The 21682-nt window shown below is 46.7% G+C and overlaps 1 protein-coding gene across 4 annotated transcripts in view; it reads right to left on the reverse strand.

Moving 5' to 3' along the window:
* NAA35 (N-alpha-acetyltransferase 35, NatC auxiliary subunit) overlaps positions 1–21682 on the reverse strand; it is a 423189-nt gene that overhangs the window by 331185 nt on the left and 70322 nt on the right. For all 4 annotated transcript variants that reach the window (XM_078675799.1, XM_078675796.1, XM_078675797.1 and 1 more), the window contains exons 3-4: positions 16145–16178; positions 1607–1721 (exon numbers count right to left, since the gene is read on the reverse strand). In XM_078675799.1, coding sequence (XP_078531925.1) covers positions 1607–1721; positions 16145–16178 — 149 coding nt within the window. The remainder of the gene's footprint in view (positions 1–1606; positions 1722–16144; positions 16179–21682) is intronic.

A 21682-nucleotide genomic window follows, 5' to 3' on the forward strand; every position in this document is an offset into this window, starting at 1 on the left:
TACATCGCTGCTATGTTACTGGTCTACGGATGGTGCGTATGGATCTGGCTGCAAGTGACAAGTGCAAGAGAGGATGTGGCGAGGTCGGAACGTTTTTTCATATGGTATGGGACTGTACTCTCATTCGGGGGTATTGGTCTGCTATTCATGCCAAGGTACGGGAGGTTTGGGGAGTAAGCTTTGAGTTGGATGCGCGGCGGTGTCTTCTGAATGTTTGGGATCTGACTGACCTTCCGTCTTCCGGGAGGGTGTGGGCCACGCTGGCGTGCGGTATTGCCAAACGTAATATCGCACAATTGTGGGGGGCGAATAGGCCGCCTACTATTGGGAAATGGATAGAAGACTTGGACTGGTGCATGTTTAGGGAGCGGGCGGTGTACGTTGCCAGAGGGAGACCTAAGAAATGGGGTAAAATCTGGGGACCCTGGAATGCATATAGGGGCGATGTCTGTACTCCTGTCGCGCCAGCTGATCCAGCAATGTCGGAAGACCCTTGAACACCTGAGATGTTATTTGTGTAGTAATTTTATGTGAGAAGACGTCTACTTAAGTAATGCGTGCCATGATGCAACCCAGTGTTTTATTGTATGTGTTTATGATTTTGTTTGAGTGGTTTCAATAAAAAGAATTTTTTTTAAAAATCAAAAGAAAATCTTCTCTTCAAAATAAAAGGATATAGAGTCTGAGATGAAGAGTCAGACATATGGGCTGAGAATAATCAAAGAGATCTTTTATGGTCCTAATTAGCTCTCTAGTAAAATGATTCACTTCTGACATGTCAGGAATCAGTATGGCTGTCTACTATGCCTCCATCACTAAAAAAAAGGGCATTATCGATTTGGCCTTGGCCGATGTATGGCAACAACACACGTAAATGAGAAGAACTGTAACCGCTACTCCCACATTAACTGAGGATACTTCAAATTAGGTTTCTTCTTGATGAATCTAGCAATGCTAAACACTGGCGAAGCAACGGTGAGATTAAAATGCTATCAGACTACACACAGTTTCCCTGCTCATACAATCAAACCCCAGTGCCCTGCTGCATGATCCTATACTAAAGCGAAACATAGGAAAGAGTATTACTCAGAAAATACTGCAGACATGTTGCGATTATCCGTATAGGCCGTAGCCCAACAGGTTGTCAGATGGAAGACGTGGCCCTGTCAAATGTATTCAGAAAGGCAGTGACAGAATTTTTTTTAAAAACTGGAATAGAAGTTACATGCAGTAGAAGTACCAAATAAACAAAATGGCTTTTGAAAAACACTCAAATTCAGCATCTGACAGGTCAAATCTCAGCCAACTATTAAATGACAAATGAAATGGAGAATAGATTTCTTGCAGCATGTTATTCACTGCAAAAGTTGGCATCGAGCTCACACACTGCATAATCCCCGATATGTTAATGGTCTTAAGCATACTAATAGCCATTAATGCAGTAGCCCTTGATAGAGCCCGCCCACATTAGTTTCTAATCCAAATGTGTTAGCACAAACTCCAACCGATATGTCAAACGTGTAAATCAACATGAGATTTTAATGATAGCAAAATCTATTAATACAAACACATTTAATTTTAAATGAAAGAAAAAATAGGGGCCCACCTGAATTGCTTGTTCAAAATTAAGAACCTTTCGATTAACTTGATTTCCTATCATACCAGCATCCATCTTGGGATCCATCATTTCTATAGCAGACATAGCTTCAAAGAGGCCAAATCTAAAGAAAGGAAAACAAACAAAAAGACAAATGCACTGATAAAGGTTTTATAGAAAACACTTTGCCAGGTAACAAGAAACAAATTAAGATGTCTTTGGCTTTAAAGAGTACGGAACAATGGTGAGCCAACGGACAGGCCTTTTATTTTTTTTGCGAAATTAATAGAGGGCAGAGGCACACGAGAGAAACCACAAAACTGAAGCGGAGAAAAAAAGGGGGGAGGGGGAGAAGAAAAGAGACAGTGTTGGTGGAAGCCAATGTTTAGAAGTGGGAGATGGTATGGGTGTGAGCGAGCACGGGCACAAATGATACAATGCTGCTGCTGAGTATTTCACTAAAGTGTGTAACTGCTGTGTCAAATACACAAGGTAGTCAAATGTTTATATTGTGGATTATTTTTCAGTGTCCATGTTTCAGGTGAACATCATGGCAATCCCCAGTCTTAACATGCCTTTCCTTGTGAAAGGCCACTGCATGTCTCCATTGTAAGGAACAAAGAGATTGTGCTTATCTACAAAGTGCAATGGGTTAAGTTCGGACAGGCATGGAAGGAGAAAATAATAGTCTTGGTTAGGGAGTATTAAGCACAGTAGAGTAAGGGCACTGGATGCAAAAGCATGCAAGAGACGTTCCCACAATCATCAAAGGATTTCCGGAAATTAGAGAACATCTGCCTTCATCAATGACCAGGGACAGCGTTCAATGCCTCTTCTTTAAATCAGTAATTCAAGTCAGTTCCAAGGCAGCAATTAACGGTGAAAATGAACTCAGAGGGACCACGAGATGTGCAAAATGCCGGGTATTACTGACATAAATTCCACCTGGACCTTTCATCTGGATTTCATGTTTGACTTAGCCTGGTTCCTGTGTGAGGGGCAACTGCTGCATATAGGAAATCCACCTTTTCTGCCTGGTCACCGCACAAGCTTCGCTTTTTGCTGGACCATAAATCTGTGCTTTCTTTAGAACTCCATGCACTTCACCCATGCTAACCAGTAGTAGAGGCCTGTGCTCCTCCTTTAAACTAATTGCATGTTCCCAATTGGTATATTTAACTTACTTATAAGTCCCTTGTATACAGGCACACTTGAAAGGAAGGAAGGAAACAGGATGCAAGGACAATTCTTGTGTATCCATTGACTAGTTTCTGGAAAACCTTTCATTTGTTATAACAGACTTCTGTCTCTGGGTCTATTGGGGGTAGAGTGGCTGCTTCAAACTGCATTTTTGTTTTAGATGTGGCAGGACACTAGGAATACCATAGTACACTTCCCACACACACACCAACCACTCAGAGCTCATGTTTAATGTGGCCGAAGACTTTCACCATCTTGAAAATGACAAAAGTGGCCCCAACTTTTATTCCATTGGTTAGGACATGGCCAGGAGCCTCTGAGAAAATTAAAACCTTTCCTTCGCCCACCAAACTGAACCTGTCAGGCCCCACAATGCATGCGGTCCAGGTGTGGCGGGTGGCTACGAAGAGTCTTGATTGGGAAGGTAAATTCACATGGGCCACCCCACTCTGGGACACAGAATTACTTGGAAATCTCAGACATACCAAGGGCTTCGATCGATGGGACTTGATCAGCATTTCTAGGGTTCGGGATCTGTGGAGGGCGGAAGGGGTAGTCACTTTTAACCAACTACAAACCGAGTACAAACTCGCGAACACAGAGCACTTCAGATACATACAGATCAAGCATGCCCTACAAGCAGTGATTGCAAAGGGGAGACGCCACCAGAAACCTCCCCGTTAGAACATAGAGTTTTAAACAAGTACATGCCGGAAAAATCAATTTCCTTGACTTAAAAGAAACTAATTAATAACATGTCTGACCCCCTCCTTCGGCTCCGAGCTAGGTGGGAACACGACGTGGCAGGACTGGAGGATGAGGAATGGCTTGAGGCACTTTCTTCCCCCAGAGAGATTGCTATCTCTTCTAGGCTGAGACTCGTACAACTGAAAGTACTCCACTGAATTTATCTTGCGGGCCCTGCGATGGAAAAGATGGGCTATAGGACCGAAGCAGGATGCATGAGAAGATAAGGGCACCTTTGTACACATACTCTGGGAATGTACATATATTCAGACGTATTGGTTTGAGTTGACAAAGCGTATGGCGGAAGTGATGGGTAATAAGATTGACTATAGTATAAAGATGGGGTCCTACTGATTTAAGTACCAAAGAGAAAATATGGGTGACACTTGGAATGATAATTGCTAAAAGGAACATTGCAAGACTGTGGAGGGCGCGGGAGCCACCGTCCCTTGCAGCAAGGGAAAGGGGCATGATTGGTGCATGTTGACAGAGAGAACAGTGTTTGATTCTAGAGGGTCTCCCAACAAGTGGTCACAGATTTGGGACAAATGGAATGGGTACAGGGGAGGTATATGTGAGCCCTCGCAGCAGAGACCAGGGCGAGATCCGGGTTAGACTAAGTGTAAGTTGGCTGAATATATCACGGTCATGGAATGGCTATGATCCGTGGTCTGTGGGAAAAGTTAACAATAACTATGCACCCTTGGTTGCTTATGTTTGTAAAGTGTTTGCTCTGTGTAAACTTGTCATCAATAAAAAGAGTTCGAAAAAAAACCTTCCTTCGTGCAAATGACTTCAAACTGGCAGTTCAAGCACTAGTAATCCCAAGACTAGACTATGGGAGTGCAACTCTTTGCGGACATCCCAGACCTACAACGGCCCCTCTATGGGCCTCAATCAATTCAGCAGCCAGGCTCATCATGGGCTCAAGAAGAAAATGCCACATTTCCCCCGACATTAGAGGTCCTAACTGGCTACCATTCTAAGCACGAATTCAACTAAAAATAGCTTGCATGAGTCACAATGTCCTCCATCACAATGCCCAGAGCTTTGTGGCCCAGAAACTGGTGCTTTCATGTGGCAAAAGATCCTCCAGAAGTTCCAGCAATCTTCTTCTGGAACCACAAGGAATTGCCAAAAAGAAAACATACAACTGTGCCTTCTCTGGAATTGCTCCTAGGATATGGAATGCACTGCCCCCAGAAACCAGACTGAATCCCTCTACTGCCTCTTTCAAGAAAGAAGTAACATCTCTACTCATGAGTAAATTCACATGAACAATGTATATAACTCTCATACTGGTTATTTGTATAGCAGGACATATTTATGACATACAGTGTTCTTTTGTTCATCTTTCTACCCTTGTAGAGCGCTCTGATACCCGTAAGGGTCATGTTCACGCTATATAAAACCTTCAAAATAAAATAAATTCCCACCCATTAGCTAGAGCCAGGCATAAATATGGCACCTTTATGCACACACTGCTAAACACTTTCTGGACCTAAGTTAAAACAGAAGAGGAGAGAACTAGACCTGCTGTTTGTGATCCGAGAGAAGCACTGAAGGAGTGGACTTGATCTCTCTTGAACCCATAACGAAGAAGTGGATTCCTAGGGTCATAAGGATGACCTCCTGTTCAAGTTACAGGGATACAACAATCTACAAAAGGCTTTCCTGAACTGCTCAGCTGATCAGTGGCAACTGGACCTGGGCTGGACCCTGCGCTGTTGGCCAGTGCCTGACACTGAAGACTTAAAAAGTGTGGTGGATTGGAATTTAAAGGATGTCAGGAGGTAAAATGTTTGACTAGAATGAACCTGGTTGGCGTACTCGATCCACAATCCATTAAGGTCAGTGCCAAATTTTCACCTAGTCTTGGTCTGCTGCGACCATTGACTATCACTGGCACTTTGTGCTTCTTGGCACGATTCTTACTTAAATCTATAACATCTTATCTCTCGTTCCCTATTGGATTTTGTGAATTTTAAGTAAACTTTGTCTATTAGGTTTTACTCAATTTTTCTTATTTGGTTTGGGATTTTTTTTGGTTTTGGATTTTGACTTTATTACTGTTTTGGCACTGCATAAATACATTACACCTTGCCCTAAGTTAAGCTTGTGCACTCTGTGCCATAACTACCAAGGGGTTGAAATACGGTTCATTTAGTGATTTTGAGGCTTCACAAGCGTTGTGATTATTCCTTGAGGTGGGTAGATACCCACCTCAAAGAATAATCCAATTCCTTACACTGCATTTATAAAAAATATTCCCCTTTACACCTGTGTGTGTGTGTGTATATATAAAGTTGAGGGACAGACGCCTCAATGCGACTGTTATTTTTATATTCGTGCAGCTGTTACAGGTTAGATTTTATTGTGAGACTGACGGAAGAGATATGGGTACCTAAATGTGCAGATGTTGCCATGTTGATATCATAAACACACCTAGCGGAGCGCGCTCCGACAGTATGACACGTTGATGTACCTAGTAGCACATATATTGTCACACCACTTGCATTCGTTGTAAATACTTTAATAATCTGGTATATAATGTACTCAAGCAAGTGATAGATGTCCACCTCAGTCATTGATAACTGTTGTAATTCATGTAAATGGCTAATAAAAATAAATAATTTTTTTTAAATGGGTACCCAAATGTGCAGTGTGTGATACCTGTTACTACATCAAACTGCTTGCAGGTTCCATCTAAATTCATATATCTCAGAGTGATTTGGGAGTGAGTCTTAAAAACAGCTGCCAATAGCCTAGGAACTTTGTGGCCTCATGTCTGTCAGAATGCATGTTTATTCTAACATGTTCTACTTCTACATCCCACAGGCTGATGGGAAAAGAATATTTTACATAGATTGGAAAAGTTGTGCCACTCTTCTTAGTATAGTGAACATGCCAATCTTATGGTGTGGTCAGTAGAGTCTAGATCAGGACCAGATTAGACATTTTGCCATTGAGGCTTTTCACCAGTTGGCTGCCGGACAGGGGACAGCTTTCAGGGCTGGGAGGACCAAACTAAGGGCCAGATGTATGACCCTTTTTTGCGGTCGCAAACGGGAGATCGGCCCATTTGCGTTCGCAATAAAGGCTCCAGGCATGTACAAACGCTATTTTGCGAGTCAGTGCGGCTCTTGCTATTAGGAAGGGGCATCCCTTCCCAATAGCGAGTCTCAATGCCATGTACTATTGTTTTGCGGCCAAATTTGCGGTTGCAAAATACTTGCAGTTAACCACCGACTTCAAGTAGGTGGTAAATAACTTGCAAACTGTGTGAGTGTGTGCGAAAATATTTTTTAAGAGCAGGCAGTGATCCCAGGGACCACTGACTGCCCTTAACGCATTAGCTGCCACCGTTATTTCAGTGCAGTGCTGGGCGTTCCAAAGAGTGGGCGGGGCCGCGTCGGCCGTTGAACGTTCGCAGCACCAGCCAGGTAGTGCTCCAAACGTTCAGCGGCTGACGGCAGCAGCTATGAGGCTAAAACTGAAAAGTTTCATTTTTCTTTTTTAAATGTATCCCGTTTTTCTTTAAGGAAAATGGACTGCGTTAAAAAAAAGGCTTTATTTAAAAAGCAAAAAACACAGTTGATGGACAGAATGTAGAACAATGTCATACATTCACCCCAGTACAAGGATCTGGGCCTAAATCCATCGTTTTTTTGCACTCCACACCACCCTGGGTTAGACACTGGCTATATGCAAATCAGCTCTGACCCTGTGCCTCATGGGAACAGTCCAGTCCGAACTACCAAGCCATGTCTTTCCCAGACCGGAATCAAGCATCCAAGGACCGGTTTCTGGCTATCAGCCTTCATTCAGCCTGGATAGCTTGACTCCAGTGGTGTGGAGAGCCTGGGACTCACGTCTGAGCATACCCAGCCCACTCGGGGTGAAAATTGCAAAAAAACACAGTTGATGGACAGAATGTAGAACAATGTCATACATTCACCCCAGTACAAGGATCTGGGCCTAAATCCATCGTTTTTTGCAATTTTATTTAAAAAGCAGTCACAGATATGGTGGTCTGCTGACCCCAGCAGGCCACCATCCCTGTGAGTGCTAGCCATTCCCAATGGGGTCACACTGTTGTACATTCCCTTTGGCGAGTCGCAATTTGCGCCTCACTAAAGTGAATGGATGTACATCTGGCCCATAGCCACTATTGCCACATTCTATTAGTGGCCTCCTGTGGTGTGGGCTGATTTCAATAATTTAGCAAGAGCTGTTTTGGGACTAGCTGTGATGGCAAGGGGTCAACCAAACTGAACCCCCAATCTGAGCGAAGGAGATTTTTGTCCTCTCATCCCGGTCAATGAGGAGGCCAACAGTGGTGGTGCGATTCTGATCCAGGTCAATAGATCTTTTTACGAGAAGTCTTTCTAAATGCCCGGGGAGTACATAACTATGGTCTGTTACCTGCAGATAGTTTACATATGGTGGGTGTGCGAATTTTCACAGTCTTCCTGCAAAATGCTATTTTGTACATAATGGCTCTACTGGATATATACTCCCTCCACAAAATCATGTTTTCTCAGTGTGGAAATACTTCTCCTTTAGTTAAGGGTTGGTATCCCTCTTCTGGTGAAACCCCTCTGCATGTGCTGCTGACTGCTGCAGAGAAACAGAGACATTACGAGGCTCTTGGCTTGAAGACAATCCTGATTCACACCTAAACTGTTCTCAGCTGTGACTATCATGGAAAAAAATCAGAAAACCCAAAGCACCACCCTGCAGGATTAGCTGAAGTGTTTGAAATCTCAAGAAAATTATGCAATTTGCTACTTTCAGCTTTCAAATTGTACCCTTAAAGAGGCATATACATGAGGTGAAGCGTTCACTTGGGCTAAAACCAGGGTTTATTCTGTTATTTACTGTTACAAGCGGTCGCTCAATTTTTTACCTCCAGCACCTCCTAGAATACGCCTTGAATGCTGGAGTTAGCTATCCATGGACCATGAACAGCCTAAAGTAGGTATCCAGGTGTAATGCAATTGTACTGGTGGCCCTAAAACATCATTGGTAAAAGATAGTTCCCAGAATAGGTAACCAAGTAACACCATAAAAACCACAGGAAAAGGCCTGGCAGTGTGGAAAGAGCAATAAGGATGTGGAGGGGCAGAATACATTTAAAGAGATGCATAACACGCAATGGACCAAGACACATTGGATTGAGGAAGCAAGGTTGGTTCAGTCAATCAATCCGGCGTGGTAGCTAACAAGCCTGTTCTCACTGCAAAGGCTGAGCAAGTGGGAGAAGGGGCTGATCAAGCATTAGAGGGATGGTCACATGCCAGAGAAGGGCTAATTATATGCCACAAATGTTGGGGCAAGTCACATGACAGATATTGTTTGGATTGGCAGTTCGTTCCTGTTCCTCATCCCAGTCATTTCCTAATGAAAGGTGGACCAACACCGGGGCCTGGTACCTTATCTTATAAATTTAAAGTAATGTAAGAAACAAAGGTTCTCATTAGCTAATCGTCCTACTTGTTATATAATCTTTGCTAACTCCATGGCAGTTGGACTAAGGCTAATCACAAACAACCTTCTCTGTTGGAGGGAAGTATAACAGGGACAAGAAAAATTTGAGCTGAGTATTTAGATTATTGATGAGAAATAAAGGAATTACCGCCTTGTCCCTCTTCCTTATCACTGTGCTCCTATTATGAGCATATACAAAGTGATAAATATAATTTTTCATCACAGGTCACACAGCACCTGGGATACTTTAAAAGCTGCACCAAGAGCTAGGTCAGGAATTTATTAAAATGTGATACGAAGACTGGCTGCAAATCCAATTACTTTCCTGGCTCACATTTTATGACAGAGATCAGGACACTATGTTTCAGTACCACAAACATGGAGACGAACACGCAGCTGATGAGAATGTTTGCATAAATAGCAGCAAAAACAAAGAACCCCTGATTAGAAATGGGAGAACAGTCAGGAGGCAATGAACAAGGCATTTGTTTTACAACTGAATTGCGATTCATGCCCTTCCCAAGGAACACAAATATCCCTTTCACTCACTTTTGTTAATGCTGGTTTGGACACCAAACTGGCATCCTGTACCCCCACCAAGTAATAATAGCATTTCTTAAGCAGAATAAATACCACTGGAAATGTGCAAGACTTCAGCAGGAGAATGGAAGGAGTAGATGCATTAAAATACAGATTTGAACCTGGGTTAGTATAATTTTAATATTCCTATACTTCTGTAATGAATATGCTACTTACCAGTATGCATCTGTTCTTGGCATGTAGGGCTGCTGACATTCATATCTATAGCATAGATCGCCGCCTAGTGTTGGGTCCGGATGATTGCACATTGTTGTCTTGGAAGAGTCTTCGAAGTATCACGAGATCGGTGGCTCCTCCCCTGGACTACAGTGCGCATGGGCATCGACTCCATCCTCAGATTGTTTTTAGCCATTGTGGCGAAGATGGAGTGTAATAGTGAAAGCGATGGCCATGCCGAAGAGTAAATGCAAGAAAAGTCTGCAGCCGCTACAGGCGCCGGGGAGGAGGGCGGGCGATATGAATGTCAGCAGCCCTACATGCCAAGAACAGATGCATACTGGTAAGTAGCATATTCAGTTCGAGGCATGTGGGCTGCTGAATTCATATCTATAGCATAGAATACATAGCAGTCCCTCCATGAACGGCGGCCGCCTGTGCCAGCTGCAGAAGTCTGAAATAATGTCTTAAGAACAGCCTGCCCTACAGCGGCCTGCTGCTTGGAGTGCACGTCTACACAGTAATGTTTAGTAAAGGTATGTGGTGTAGACCATGTGGCTGCTCTACAAATATCTTCCAAAGGGATATTACCAAGGAAAGCCATAGAGGCCCCCAACTTACGGGTGGAGTGGGCCCTGGGGGGGGACTGTTAAAGTGCGCTTAGCCTTGTGATAGCAAATCTGAATACACTTAACGATCCACCTGGCTATACCTGCTTTGGAGATGGGGTTGCCCTTGTGCTGTGCTGAGAAGGCAACAAAAAGCTGTTGTGTCTTTCTAAAGTCTTTGGTTCTGTCAATGTAGTACATTAACGCTCTTTTGACATCAAGCGTGTGGAGCATTCTTTCTGCCACTGTCTCAGGGTTCTGAAAGAATGCGGGCAGTTCGATGGTTTGATGAACATGAAACTGCGACACCACCTTAGGAAGGAACTTGGGGTTAGTGCGCAGCACCACCCTGTTAGAATGAATTTGGATAAATGGCTCTTGTACCGTGAGCGCCTGTAGCTCACTAACACGCCGTAAAGACGTGATGGCAATGAGAAAAGCCACTTTCCACGTTAAGAACTGAATCTCACATGAATGTAGAGGCTCAAAAGGTGGGCCCATCAATCTGGTGAGGACCACATTGAGGTTCCACACAGGAGCTGGCGGGGTCCTAGGAGGAATGACCCGCTTCAGCCCTTCTAGAAAAGCTTTAATGGCAGGCACCCTGAAAACAGAGAGATGCTGCCTGTTTTGAAGATAAGCCGCTATGGCGGATAAGTGTATCCGAATGGAAGCATATGCTAGATTGCATTTGTAAAGATGTAACAAATAGCAGATGATATCAGGAATGGTCGCATCTAGCGGGTTGACATTGTGTTCAGTACAGTAAATGACAAACCGCTTCAAATTTTTCTGCATAGCAAGCTCTGGTAGTGGGCTTCCTTGCCTCCCGGATGATGTCCATGCATTCAGGAGGCAAATCAAGGTAGCCAAACTCTAAGACCTCAGGAGCCAGATCGCCAGGTTGAGCTGTTGCGGATCTGGATGCTGAATGTAGCCATGGTTCTGCGTCAAGAGCCTGGGCGTGAGGCGCAGCCTTCGATGCGGTACCACGGAGAGTTCTAGAAACGTGGTGTACCATGGTTGGCGTGCCCACGTTGGAGCAACCAGGATGAGCGTCATCGAGTGTTGCTTCAGCTTTCTTGCCACCAGCGGTATGAGAGGTGCTGGGGGAAAAGCGTACGCAAATCTACCTGACCAGTTCATCCATATCGCATTGCCCTGCGACTGTGGGTGAGGGAACCTGGCGGCAAAGCTTTGGCATTTTGCGTTTTCCCTTGTGGCAAACAGGTCTATCTCTGGATGACCCCACTGCTGGAAGTACGGGCGGAGTAAAGATGGATGTAACTCCCACTCGTGCATCTGATGGCTGTACCTGCTGAGCAGATCCGCCATCCGATTGTCCTTGCCCGGGAGGTGTTCCGCCATGAGGAAGATGTTCCTCTGAATGGCCCACTTCCACATGCTCTGAGCCAGATGAGACAACTGTGGAGAGTGTGTACCTCCCTGCTTTTGGATGTAGTACATGGCCGTCATGTTGTCCGTCCGGATCAACACGACCTTGTTGCACAGATGTACTTTGAAGGACTTGAGCGCCATGAAGATTGCCATCAGTTCTAGATAGTTGATGTGCATCTTCTTCTGCTGCGTCGTCCATAGTCCCTGCACAGTGTAGTGGAGCACATGAGCCCCCCATCCCTGGAGAGATGCGTCCGTCGTCAGGGTAATCTGTGGCACAGGCTCTTGGAACGGTCGGCCCTTGCAAAGGTTGTGTGGATTCCACCAATGCAGAGAGCTGTATGCCCGACCGGTCACCAACACTAGGTCGTTCAAATGTCCTTGAGCCTGAGTCCACTGATGTGCCAAGCATTCTTGGAGCGGACGCATATGCAACCTCGCGTGCGGGACTATGAAGATGCAGGAGGCCATCATGCCTATCAACAGCATGAACACTCGTGCTGGAAGGGAGTGTTGCGGCCTGAACTTCTGGATGAGCGACTGGATGTTGTCGATCCTCACTGAATTCGGCTGAGGCGTGGCTGCCAGAGTATCTATCGTCGCGCCCAGATACTGCCGCACATGTGCTGGCTGAAGGTGCGACTTCGGATAGTTTAGTGAGAAGCCCAGACCGTGAAGGAGATGAATGGTGTGGGACATGTCGGCGACGCACTGCTGGGCTGACTTTGCTTGAACAAGCCAGTCGTCCAGATAAGGATAGACGTGGACGTTTTGTCTCCTGAGGTGCGCCGCCACCGTCGCCAGACATTTCGTGAACACCCTGGGGGCTGTGGTCACCCCGAAAGGAAGGACCTTGAATTGGTAATGCCTGTTCTGGATGGTGAACCTGAGGTATTTCCTGTGGGAGGGATGGAGTGGGATGTGAAAGTAAGCATCCTTGAGATCCAAGGTTGCGAGGAAGTCTCCCTGATTTAACAATGGAAGAACCTGCTGCAGTGTTAGCATGTGGAAGTGTTCTGAGAGAATGTACTGGATTAGGGGCCTCAGGTCCAGAATAGGTCTGAGGGACCCGTCCTTCTTTGGGATTAAGAAGTACAGGGAGTACACCCCTGTGCCTTCTTCCTCCACTGGCACGAGCTCTATCGCGCCTTTTTGCAGCATGACAAGAACCTCCTGCTGCAATAAGTGCAAATGCTCTGCTGACATAGGACGGTGCTTTGGTGGTATGGTGGGTGGAGTGGACGTGAGCTCCAAACAATAGCCGAACTGGATACGTTTCCTGACCCACATGTCTGTGGGGATGGATTTCCAGACTGGCAGGAACTGCTGGAGTCTCCCCCCGACAGGTGTTGGATGGTCGGGGGGCAGTGACAGGGAGTCACTGTTTGTTGGTGGCAGAGGAACGGGAGTTGTTGTTGCCTCTGCCTCTGCCATTGGTGCTGTTGCCCCGATATCCTCCTCTACTCTGCTTAGTGTACGAGGATTGCGCCCCACCTTTATTGAACTGTGTCTGCTGTGACATCTGCCCTCTGTTAACACCTCGATTGCCTGAGCGACGAAAAGTGTTTCCTCGAAACTGTTGGGATTGGAGAGCTCCCATGGACTTGGCAGTCTCCGTATCTTTCTTGATCTTTTCCAGGGTGGTATCCACCTCTGGACCAAATAACCTGTCAGGGTTCACCGGCTGGTTAAGGATGGTAGTTTGGATTTCTGGCTTAAAACCTGAGATTCTGAGCCATGTCTGCCGTCTAAGCATTACACTGGTATTTATTGCTCTGGCGGCAGTGTCCGCAACGTCTAGGGCGCACTTAATGGAAGCGTTAGTGATGAGCTTCCCTTCTTGGATAAGCATCTCCCCAGCCTCTTTATATTGGTCTGGTAGATGTTGTAATAGGGTCTCTAGTGTGTCGTAGTGTGCCCTGTCGTAACGTGCCAAGAGCGCCTGCGTGTTTGATATACGCCAGATATTGGCCGCTTGAGCCGCCACTCTCTTTCCAGATGCCTCCAGCACTTTCGACTCTTTGTCCGGGGGAGGAGCGTCACTGGTGGTCTGCGAATTCGCCCTTTTGCGGGCATTAGAAACTACCAAAGAGTCCAATGGCAACTGGCCCTTGATATAGGTAGGATCGCCAGGTGCCGCTCTGTATTTCTTTTCGATTCTAGGGTTGACCACCCTGGACCGTGTAGGGTCTTTAAAGATGTCCGCAGCATGTTTAAGGACCCCCTTTAGCATAGGAAGAGTCTTGACAGTCTTTTCGGCCATTGAAAAAGTGTCAAATAGGAAGTCCACATCCACAGGGTCAGCATGTAGTTCCACGTCGTGATTCTTGGCTGCTCTTTCAATTAAGGCATTAAATGCCGCTGAATCCTCTGTGGGAGAAGTCTTAACAGTGTACAGTTGAGGGTCATGGACTGTGTGCTGACCCCCTTGGTCACCAGCCCCTATCCAGGAGTCATGTTGCTCATCAGGCTCTGTCTGAGCTGGGAAGTTATACTCCTCGTCCTGCTCTCCTGCATCCTCTCCCTCAGAATAAGTGGGTGAGGGTGTCGCAATTCTTTGGGACTGTGGAACAAGTGGTTCGACCAAGACCATGGAATCTGGAGCAGGCCTCTTGTGCTTTAGAGGAATGGTATACGACTCCAAAGGCTGCGTTGCTGTGACTTTCCGATTGTAAAGCGTAAGCTTTCCGGTGTCGGCATCGATGAAATGCTCTGTCTGCTCCTCCAACAAATGTTGTGGAGCCGGCTTCGATACCCCAGAGTCCTTGGGCACCGAACGGGGCGCGAAGGCCTTTGGTGCCACCTTCGGCGGCAGCGTGAAGAGGATCGGCGCCGAGGCGGAAGGTGTCTTCGAATCAGACGAGGAAGCTTTGTCTCTAATTCGCTTGAGGGAGTCCGAGACCTGCTTCGTAAAGGAAGCGGACGGCTTCACACCAGGGGAAGACCCGAGCGTCGTTGACTTCTGCTTCTCAGAGCGAGGCGTCGGAGCATCCTCCTTATGCGCGCCACGACCCCTATCCGTGGCTGTAGACGTGGCCGGCGCCGGCGTGGCGGCCTTGACCACTGGCGTCGGCGTGCCGGCCTTCGGCCCGACGGCCTTGGTAGATGTCGGTTTGATGGTCTTCTGTGGCTTCAGTGCGACGGTCTTTCTCGGCTCCGAGCCGTCGGCCTTCTTTAGCTTCGGGTCGACCACCTTGACCACCTTCGGCACCATGACCGGGTCGGCTATGTTCTTTGGCGCCGACCGCTTCGACACCTCGGAAGAAGACTGCGTCGATGGGGGAGCAGACGTCTTCGGTTTCGATGGCGCCTCTGCCATCTGTGTGGTAGTCGACACTGATGGTTTCAGTTTCGGTTTCAGTTTCAGTTTCGGCAATGGCGGCTCCGCCGATGTGTCCGTAGCCGGGCCAGAAGGCGGGGCCGTGGAAGCTGGTATAGGGTCTTGGGTAAGGCCGATTGGCGATCCCTCGACCTGAGCCTTTGTTAAAGTCCGAACGGGGCATAGCTCTTCCTCTGAGCTATCTTCCATGGCCCCATAGGCCTCATCGTCGTCTCCTACCTCTCTGACGACGTCTTCAACATCGAGGCCTTCGACCTCCGCGTCGTATTCGCATTCGACGTCTACCGTCGGAGGTGAAATCTGCAGTCGAACTTCCTGTCCGTCTGCTTCTTCGTCATCGAAGATGTCCACTGGTGCCGGGGCCGACTGCCGGGCCGCCATGCGCGCCACGCGCCGAAGCGTCTTCGTCGAACGAAACTTCGAACAAGCCATGCAGCTTGCTTCATTGTGGTCCGGCGACAGGCACTTGTTGCACACCGGGTGGACGTCGATGTGTGGGTACTTGGATCCGCACACGGGACACTTCTTGAACGGGCTCCGTTCCATGTCGCGTCTCCGAGGGTCTTGCTGCGTCGACTGGGCCTCGATAACTTAAGTCACGGGACTCCCTGGAAATCCAACTCGACCGAGTTGGAGCCGAACCGGGGCACCGAACGCAAACAATACCGACGTATAGAGAAAAAGGCCTAGGGCCTCGAAGGTTTAAAGTTTATTCCGACTGGAGATAACAAAAGGACATCCGAACCCAACGGCGGAAAAAAACAATCTGAGGATGGAGTCGATGCCCATGCGCACTGTAGTCCAGGGGAGGAGCCACCTATCTCGTGATACTTCGAAGACTCTTCCAGGACAACAATGTGAAATCATCTGGACCCAACACTAGGCGGCGATCTATGCTATAGATATGAATTCAGCAGCCCACATGCCTCGAACACAAAGTAACAATACAGATTTACCCTCAAAACAATACAGATTTAGCTCACAGAAGTATATTAGTGTTTAACTTACAGCTTATCATGAAGTAGTTCCCCCAAAGTCAGCTCTGCAAAACAAAAAGAACATTATCACATAAGGCATCATAAAATATACCCACTGGTTTGTGATCCTTAAGTTCTATTACTCATTACAGACATCCTACAATTCAATAGTTTCAATTTCAGGTAAAAAAAAAAAAGTAGGTCTCGCATTAGGAAATTTCTAGCTATTGGTATTGTAAATGACAATTTTTTTATTTCTGTGTTGGTTTTGAAAATAGCTAAATTAATAGCTTTGTCATTTACAATGCCAATAGTTATAACTTTCACAAATGTGACACCTGTAGCATTTGTAATGCAATATGTGTTGTATTTACTTGACTTAGATGTATTGCTATTACAAATAACAATGGCTTTTAATTTTTTTAAATAATTAATACTTAAATAAAAGTTATTGTAATTTATAATAGCAATAGCTTAAACTTTTGTAAGTAACTTTTGTGAAGATTGTGTTAAGCGTATTTTATTGTGACAAAAATCCAAGAAGAGAAGTGAAATATTAACATCTTTTTGTGACATTTGTAATAAAGTTTGAGACATTGAGAGAACATATTTGAACCAGTTGTTGTTGAATTGTTGCACAGATTGATGCTGTGGTGCCCCTGAGTGGTAGTGCTGAGTGAGTGCGATAGATAGAGTGAGTGCGATAGATAGAGTGAGCGCGATAGATAGAGTGAGTGCGATAGATAGATAGAAAGTGCCTATAAATAAACCCATCAAAAACATAAACACCTAATAAACAAAAATGCCTGATTATTGAAACGGAATATACCAAGATATTAGATTTGTGCAAATACAATAAACAGAAGCAAGACAGTGAAGGGGCAAGAGAGAGTGAGACGGAAATAGAGGAAGAGTGGAGAGGCCAAGACAGTGAAGGGGCACGAGAGAGTGAGACAGAAATAGAGGAAGAGTGGAGAGGCCAAGACAGTGAAGAGGCAGGAGAGAGTGAGACGGAAATAGAGGAAGAGTGGAGAGGCCAAGACAGTGAAGGGGCAGGAGAGAGTGAGACAGAAACTGAGGAAGAGTGGAGAGGCCAAGACAGTGAAGGGGCAGGAGAGAGTGAGACAGAAATAGAGTAAGAGTGGAGAGGCCAAGACAGTGAAGGGACAGGAGAGAGTGAGGCGGAAACTGATGAAAAGTGGAGAGGCCAAGACAGTGAAGGGGCAGGAGAGAGTGAGGCGGAGACTGAAGAAGAGTGGAGGGGCCAAGACAGTGAAGGGGCAGGAGAGAGTGAAACAGAAATAGAGGAAGAGTGGAGAGTGGAGAGGCCAAGACAGTGAAGGGGCAGGAGAGAGTGAGACGGAAACAGAGGAAGAGTGGAGAGGCCAAGACAGGGAAGGGGCAGGAGAGAGTGAGGCAGACATAGAGGAAGATTGGAGAGGCTAAGGCAGTGAAGGGGCAGGAGAGAGTGAGACAGAAATAGAGGAAGAGTGGAGAGGCCAAGACAGTGAAGGGGCAGGAGAGAGTGAGACAGAAATAGAGGTAGAGTGGAGAGGCCAAGACAGTGAAGGGGCAGGAGAGAGTGAGACAGAAATAGAGGAAGAGTGGAGAGGCCAAGACAGTGAAGGGGTAGGAGAGAGTGAGACAGAAACGAAAGGCACATGGCGAATTGCGAACAAATGTGAACATTAACAATGCAAAAATACAACAAAGCAAGGCGAAGTTGTGGTGTGCATGGACCTACACTGCATGCACCTCTGCCACACCCAGGAATACCCTCGCCCAAAGAACAAACTGCAGGAAGAAGCTGCCTCAGCCATGTCTGGAGGATGTAAGAAGGGGTCGACAGAAGGCCAATCCTGGCGAGGCAGCCATTGTTCCAGTGTCGTCCCCTTTACATGGTCACTAGGAGCAAGTGGGAGGAGGGAGTCAGAGAGAGGGGTGAGATAGATCAAAGCCTTTACTGTGATCAGTGGCCGCAGGCTGCCAGTGGGAGGGAACGAGCATATGGCGAGCGACGGGGGAGTCTGGTGCGAGGTGTGGGGGGCGGGGGAGGGGGAGCAGGCATATGGGGTGTGAGCGAGGCCAAGCGAGCGCCTTTCAAAAACACTTTCATAATACCTCATTTACTAGGTGAGTAAAACAAGTACGTGAAAACACCTACCTACAACAGATGAGAAATGAAACTCTCAAATTAATATTTTAAGCAGAATCATTAAGTTTTAGGCTACTCTCAGCAAATTGACTCCAGCACAGGGAATATGTAAAAACAAAAAAGGGCTAAGCTCACCGTCTTGAGATAAAACAGACATCCAGACTGTGGGAGTTTAAGTGGATCAATGCTTAATATAGCATTTGCAGTGCACTACATAAGAACACACGTTTCCACTGTGGCTGTGTGTGCCTGAAATTATAATTACTAGGTTTTGTGTCGCACAATGTACGGAGTGCGTTCGGTGCTGTGTCGCACCATGTATGGATTCCGTTCGGTGTTGTGTCGCACCATGTATGGAGTGCGTTCTGTGTTGTGTCGCACCATGTATGGAGTGCGTTCGGTGTTGTGTCGCACCATGTATGAGTGCTTGTTGATCCATTGTATCTCGATTACAGAAACCTCTGTGTGATCCGATCGTGCACTTAAGACGGAACACTGGACTTTTAAATTTCTCCATCCAAGAGAGACAAAAATGGTTTGCAGAGAAATAAATTATACAGATTAAATAAGTTATTACTTGGGTAACAATTAACGGGTCCGAACCAAACTCGCAGACCCTCCCAACAAAGCTTCATGCAGAGGCGAGCAAACGTAATCAAAGGGAGCACATTTAGCTCAATGAGAAGTGCAACCAGGGGCCCAGAAATACGAGGGGGCAACTGACTGCTGCATTTTACTACCCAACCAGCAGTCAGAAGGTCCGTTGTCCTTGTTTGCACTAGGGTCCAGGGTATCCTAGCCATGCCACAAATGTTGAGTATTATTTACCAGCCATTGTCTTCTATTCAACAGCCAAAGCATTGTGGGAATGGTAGTTCTGGCTTATCGTAACATGCTGCCCCATGTCACATGGAGCCATTCATTAACATTAGATGAGGACTAGAGACCACTCTTCAGGGAGAGGTGTTACGTCACCAGCAGAGACTCTTCGTGAGACATCGAGGAACAAAAAAGATCACTGTATGGTAATTTGGGTCCAGAAAATAACAAAATTAGCCGATGAGGCAGAGGTTTCCAAGGTTTAGAAGTAGCCATAATTTTGATGCTAAAGTTCGTCAAAGAAAGGCTTCTGGCTGGAACTAATTCCTGCCAGCTGCAGGGCGCAGCTGGCCAGGTGCACAGACCCGGTCAGGGAACAGCAGCTTTCTGTGCCCGCCTCGGCTTCCAATAGTGAACCCTTGTGAACTGACATCTAGCTGAGCGGGGGGGGAAGGGTGAGGTAGGAGGGAGCGCTGGAATCTATTTCCAGATGTTTCTGAGAATGATGGAGGAATAAAAATATCAGACCAAGCGACAGAGCATTTGATTTAGTTTTGTGCTGGGTAACAGTATTTTAGTGTGCTCATATAGCGCTAAAAGATCTTGGCTTTTTATCAGTGACAGACGAGCATGAAAGCTCGTGACTGGCCCCTCTTGCCACAGGGTATTAAGACACAGGAGGGTGGACAGTCAGAGAACATTATCTCTGACCAGATTAAGTCGCAGGAGACCAAGTCCGCTGCCAATCTCGTCATTGTCGCCCTCATGTCGTGTAAGAGCTGACCCCTGACAAGTGTGGTAAAGTCATTTCCGCCTAGGTGTATCACCAATATGTCTGATCTCTTTATGCCTGTCCTCCATGGTGTGCCTTATTTTGGGTTCTAGCATTGCCCACATAATGCCGGGGGTGACGATCCATATCACTTGCGTATTTGGGTGTCCGCTCCCCCCATTCATGCTCGCCCATCTTGCTGCCCTAACTGCGAAGAAGTGGCTGATCACCCAGACTCTTGTACTTGCATGCAATTAAACGAATACTTAGAGTGATGTGCTTTCTGTAACGGGCCCGATACCCCTTCAATCTTTGCGCTGTGCTCTTGTTCACTGCAACGTTGCCCCTCAACTCCTCTCATCAAGCTTTCCCATGGCGCTTCGGTCTGTAATTTTACACACTTTATGTTTAAAACCTTTATTTCTTACTGCACACACTAAAACATCTACATTGCACTCTCATGCAGATTCCAATTGCATCACTGTCTCTTTGCCAAATTGTCACTTTGCCACCCACCTTTGTCGTTAGGTAGGTGTGGCAGCTTGCGCTGAGGGGGATGCAATAAGCCTAGGTTTCCCCTACTTCCTGTGTGGAAACAGCGACCGGTGGGATGGGCAAGAGTAACAAGCCGTGAGCGTGCACGCTCCCGAACCTCCGGTTTCGGGATGTGCACGCTCACGGCTGTCGTGGGGCGGGACTTCCGTCTTTGCGAGAATCCCACGCCCACGGAGTGGATGTCCTAGAGGACCGGTGGCAGCAGAAGTCAGGAGTGGCGGCTGAGACCGCTGATGCGGTAAGTGAGGCTTGGGGGGGCTTGGCGTGTGTGTGTGTGTGTATATCTGCGTGTGTGTGTATCTGCGTGTGTGTGTATCTGCGTGCGTGTGTATCTGCGTGCGTGTGTATCTGCGTGCGTGTGTATCTGCGTGCGTGTGTGTCTGCGCGTGTGTGTCTGCGCGTGTGTGTCTGCGCGCGTGTGTCTGCGCGCGTGTGTGTCTGCGCGCGTGTGTGTCTGCGCGCGTGTGTGTCTGCGCGCGTGTGTGTCTGCGCGCGTGTGTGTCTGCGCGCGTGTGTCTGCGCGCGTGTGTCTGCGCGCGTGTGTGTGTCTTCGGCCGGTCTGCGTAAGCGTGTCCACAGACCCTGGTAGGCTCGTGCACCGCTCTGTCTCCCTTCAGAGGCAACTGGGCGACAATAGGTCTTGAGAGCGAGACCTAAAAATCAGTCATCTGTAAAACTACTCAGAAAATACAAGACTGAGTATTGATCGGATAGGAGAATGTGAAACTAAAGAAACAAATAATACACAGGCTGGTTACAGAGTAGCGGGCATGGATATAAAAAGCAGCCCTTAAAATAAAACTGCAAAAAACATGAGCACAAGTGTGGCATCATTTCTATTAGCCTATCATGGTAGCTGAAGTCTTGGGTTGATAGTAGATAGAGATAAAAAAAGATGCAGCACTTTTCATATGTTCTCAAGCACGGGTATCTTCCTGCTAAAAATGAGGTGCTCTATTGAGTCGATGCTTCAAGCCAGAGAAATTCGGAGAGCCATCTCGTCCTCCTGTTATCAAACGCTACTAAGATCTCAATTCCCCAAAAGCCACACTGCATATTTTATTTTTTTTATTTTCAAAGGTTTTATATAGCGCTACTGGACCCAAGAGTATCAGAGCGCTTTACAAGGATGGTGAACATAATGAGATAAAATTAACAATTAAGCGAATAAGAGTTACAGTATGATAATGCATTCAACAGGGCTAAGGGGGCAAAGAAACAGAGATAAAATTAAGTGGAAAATGAATATTAAAAGTTAGGAGAGAGAG

This window comes from Lissotriton helveticus, chromosome 2_1, assembly GCF_964261635.1.
Source record: "Lissotriton helveticus chromosome 2_1, aLisHel1.1, whole genome shotgun sequence".
NCBI classification, from domain to species: Eukaryota; Metazoa; Chordata; class Amphibia; order Caudata; family Salamandridae; genus Lissotriton; species Lissotriton helveticus.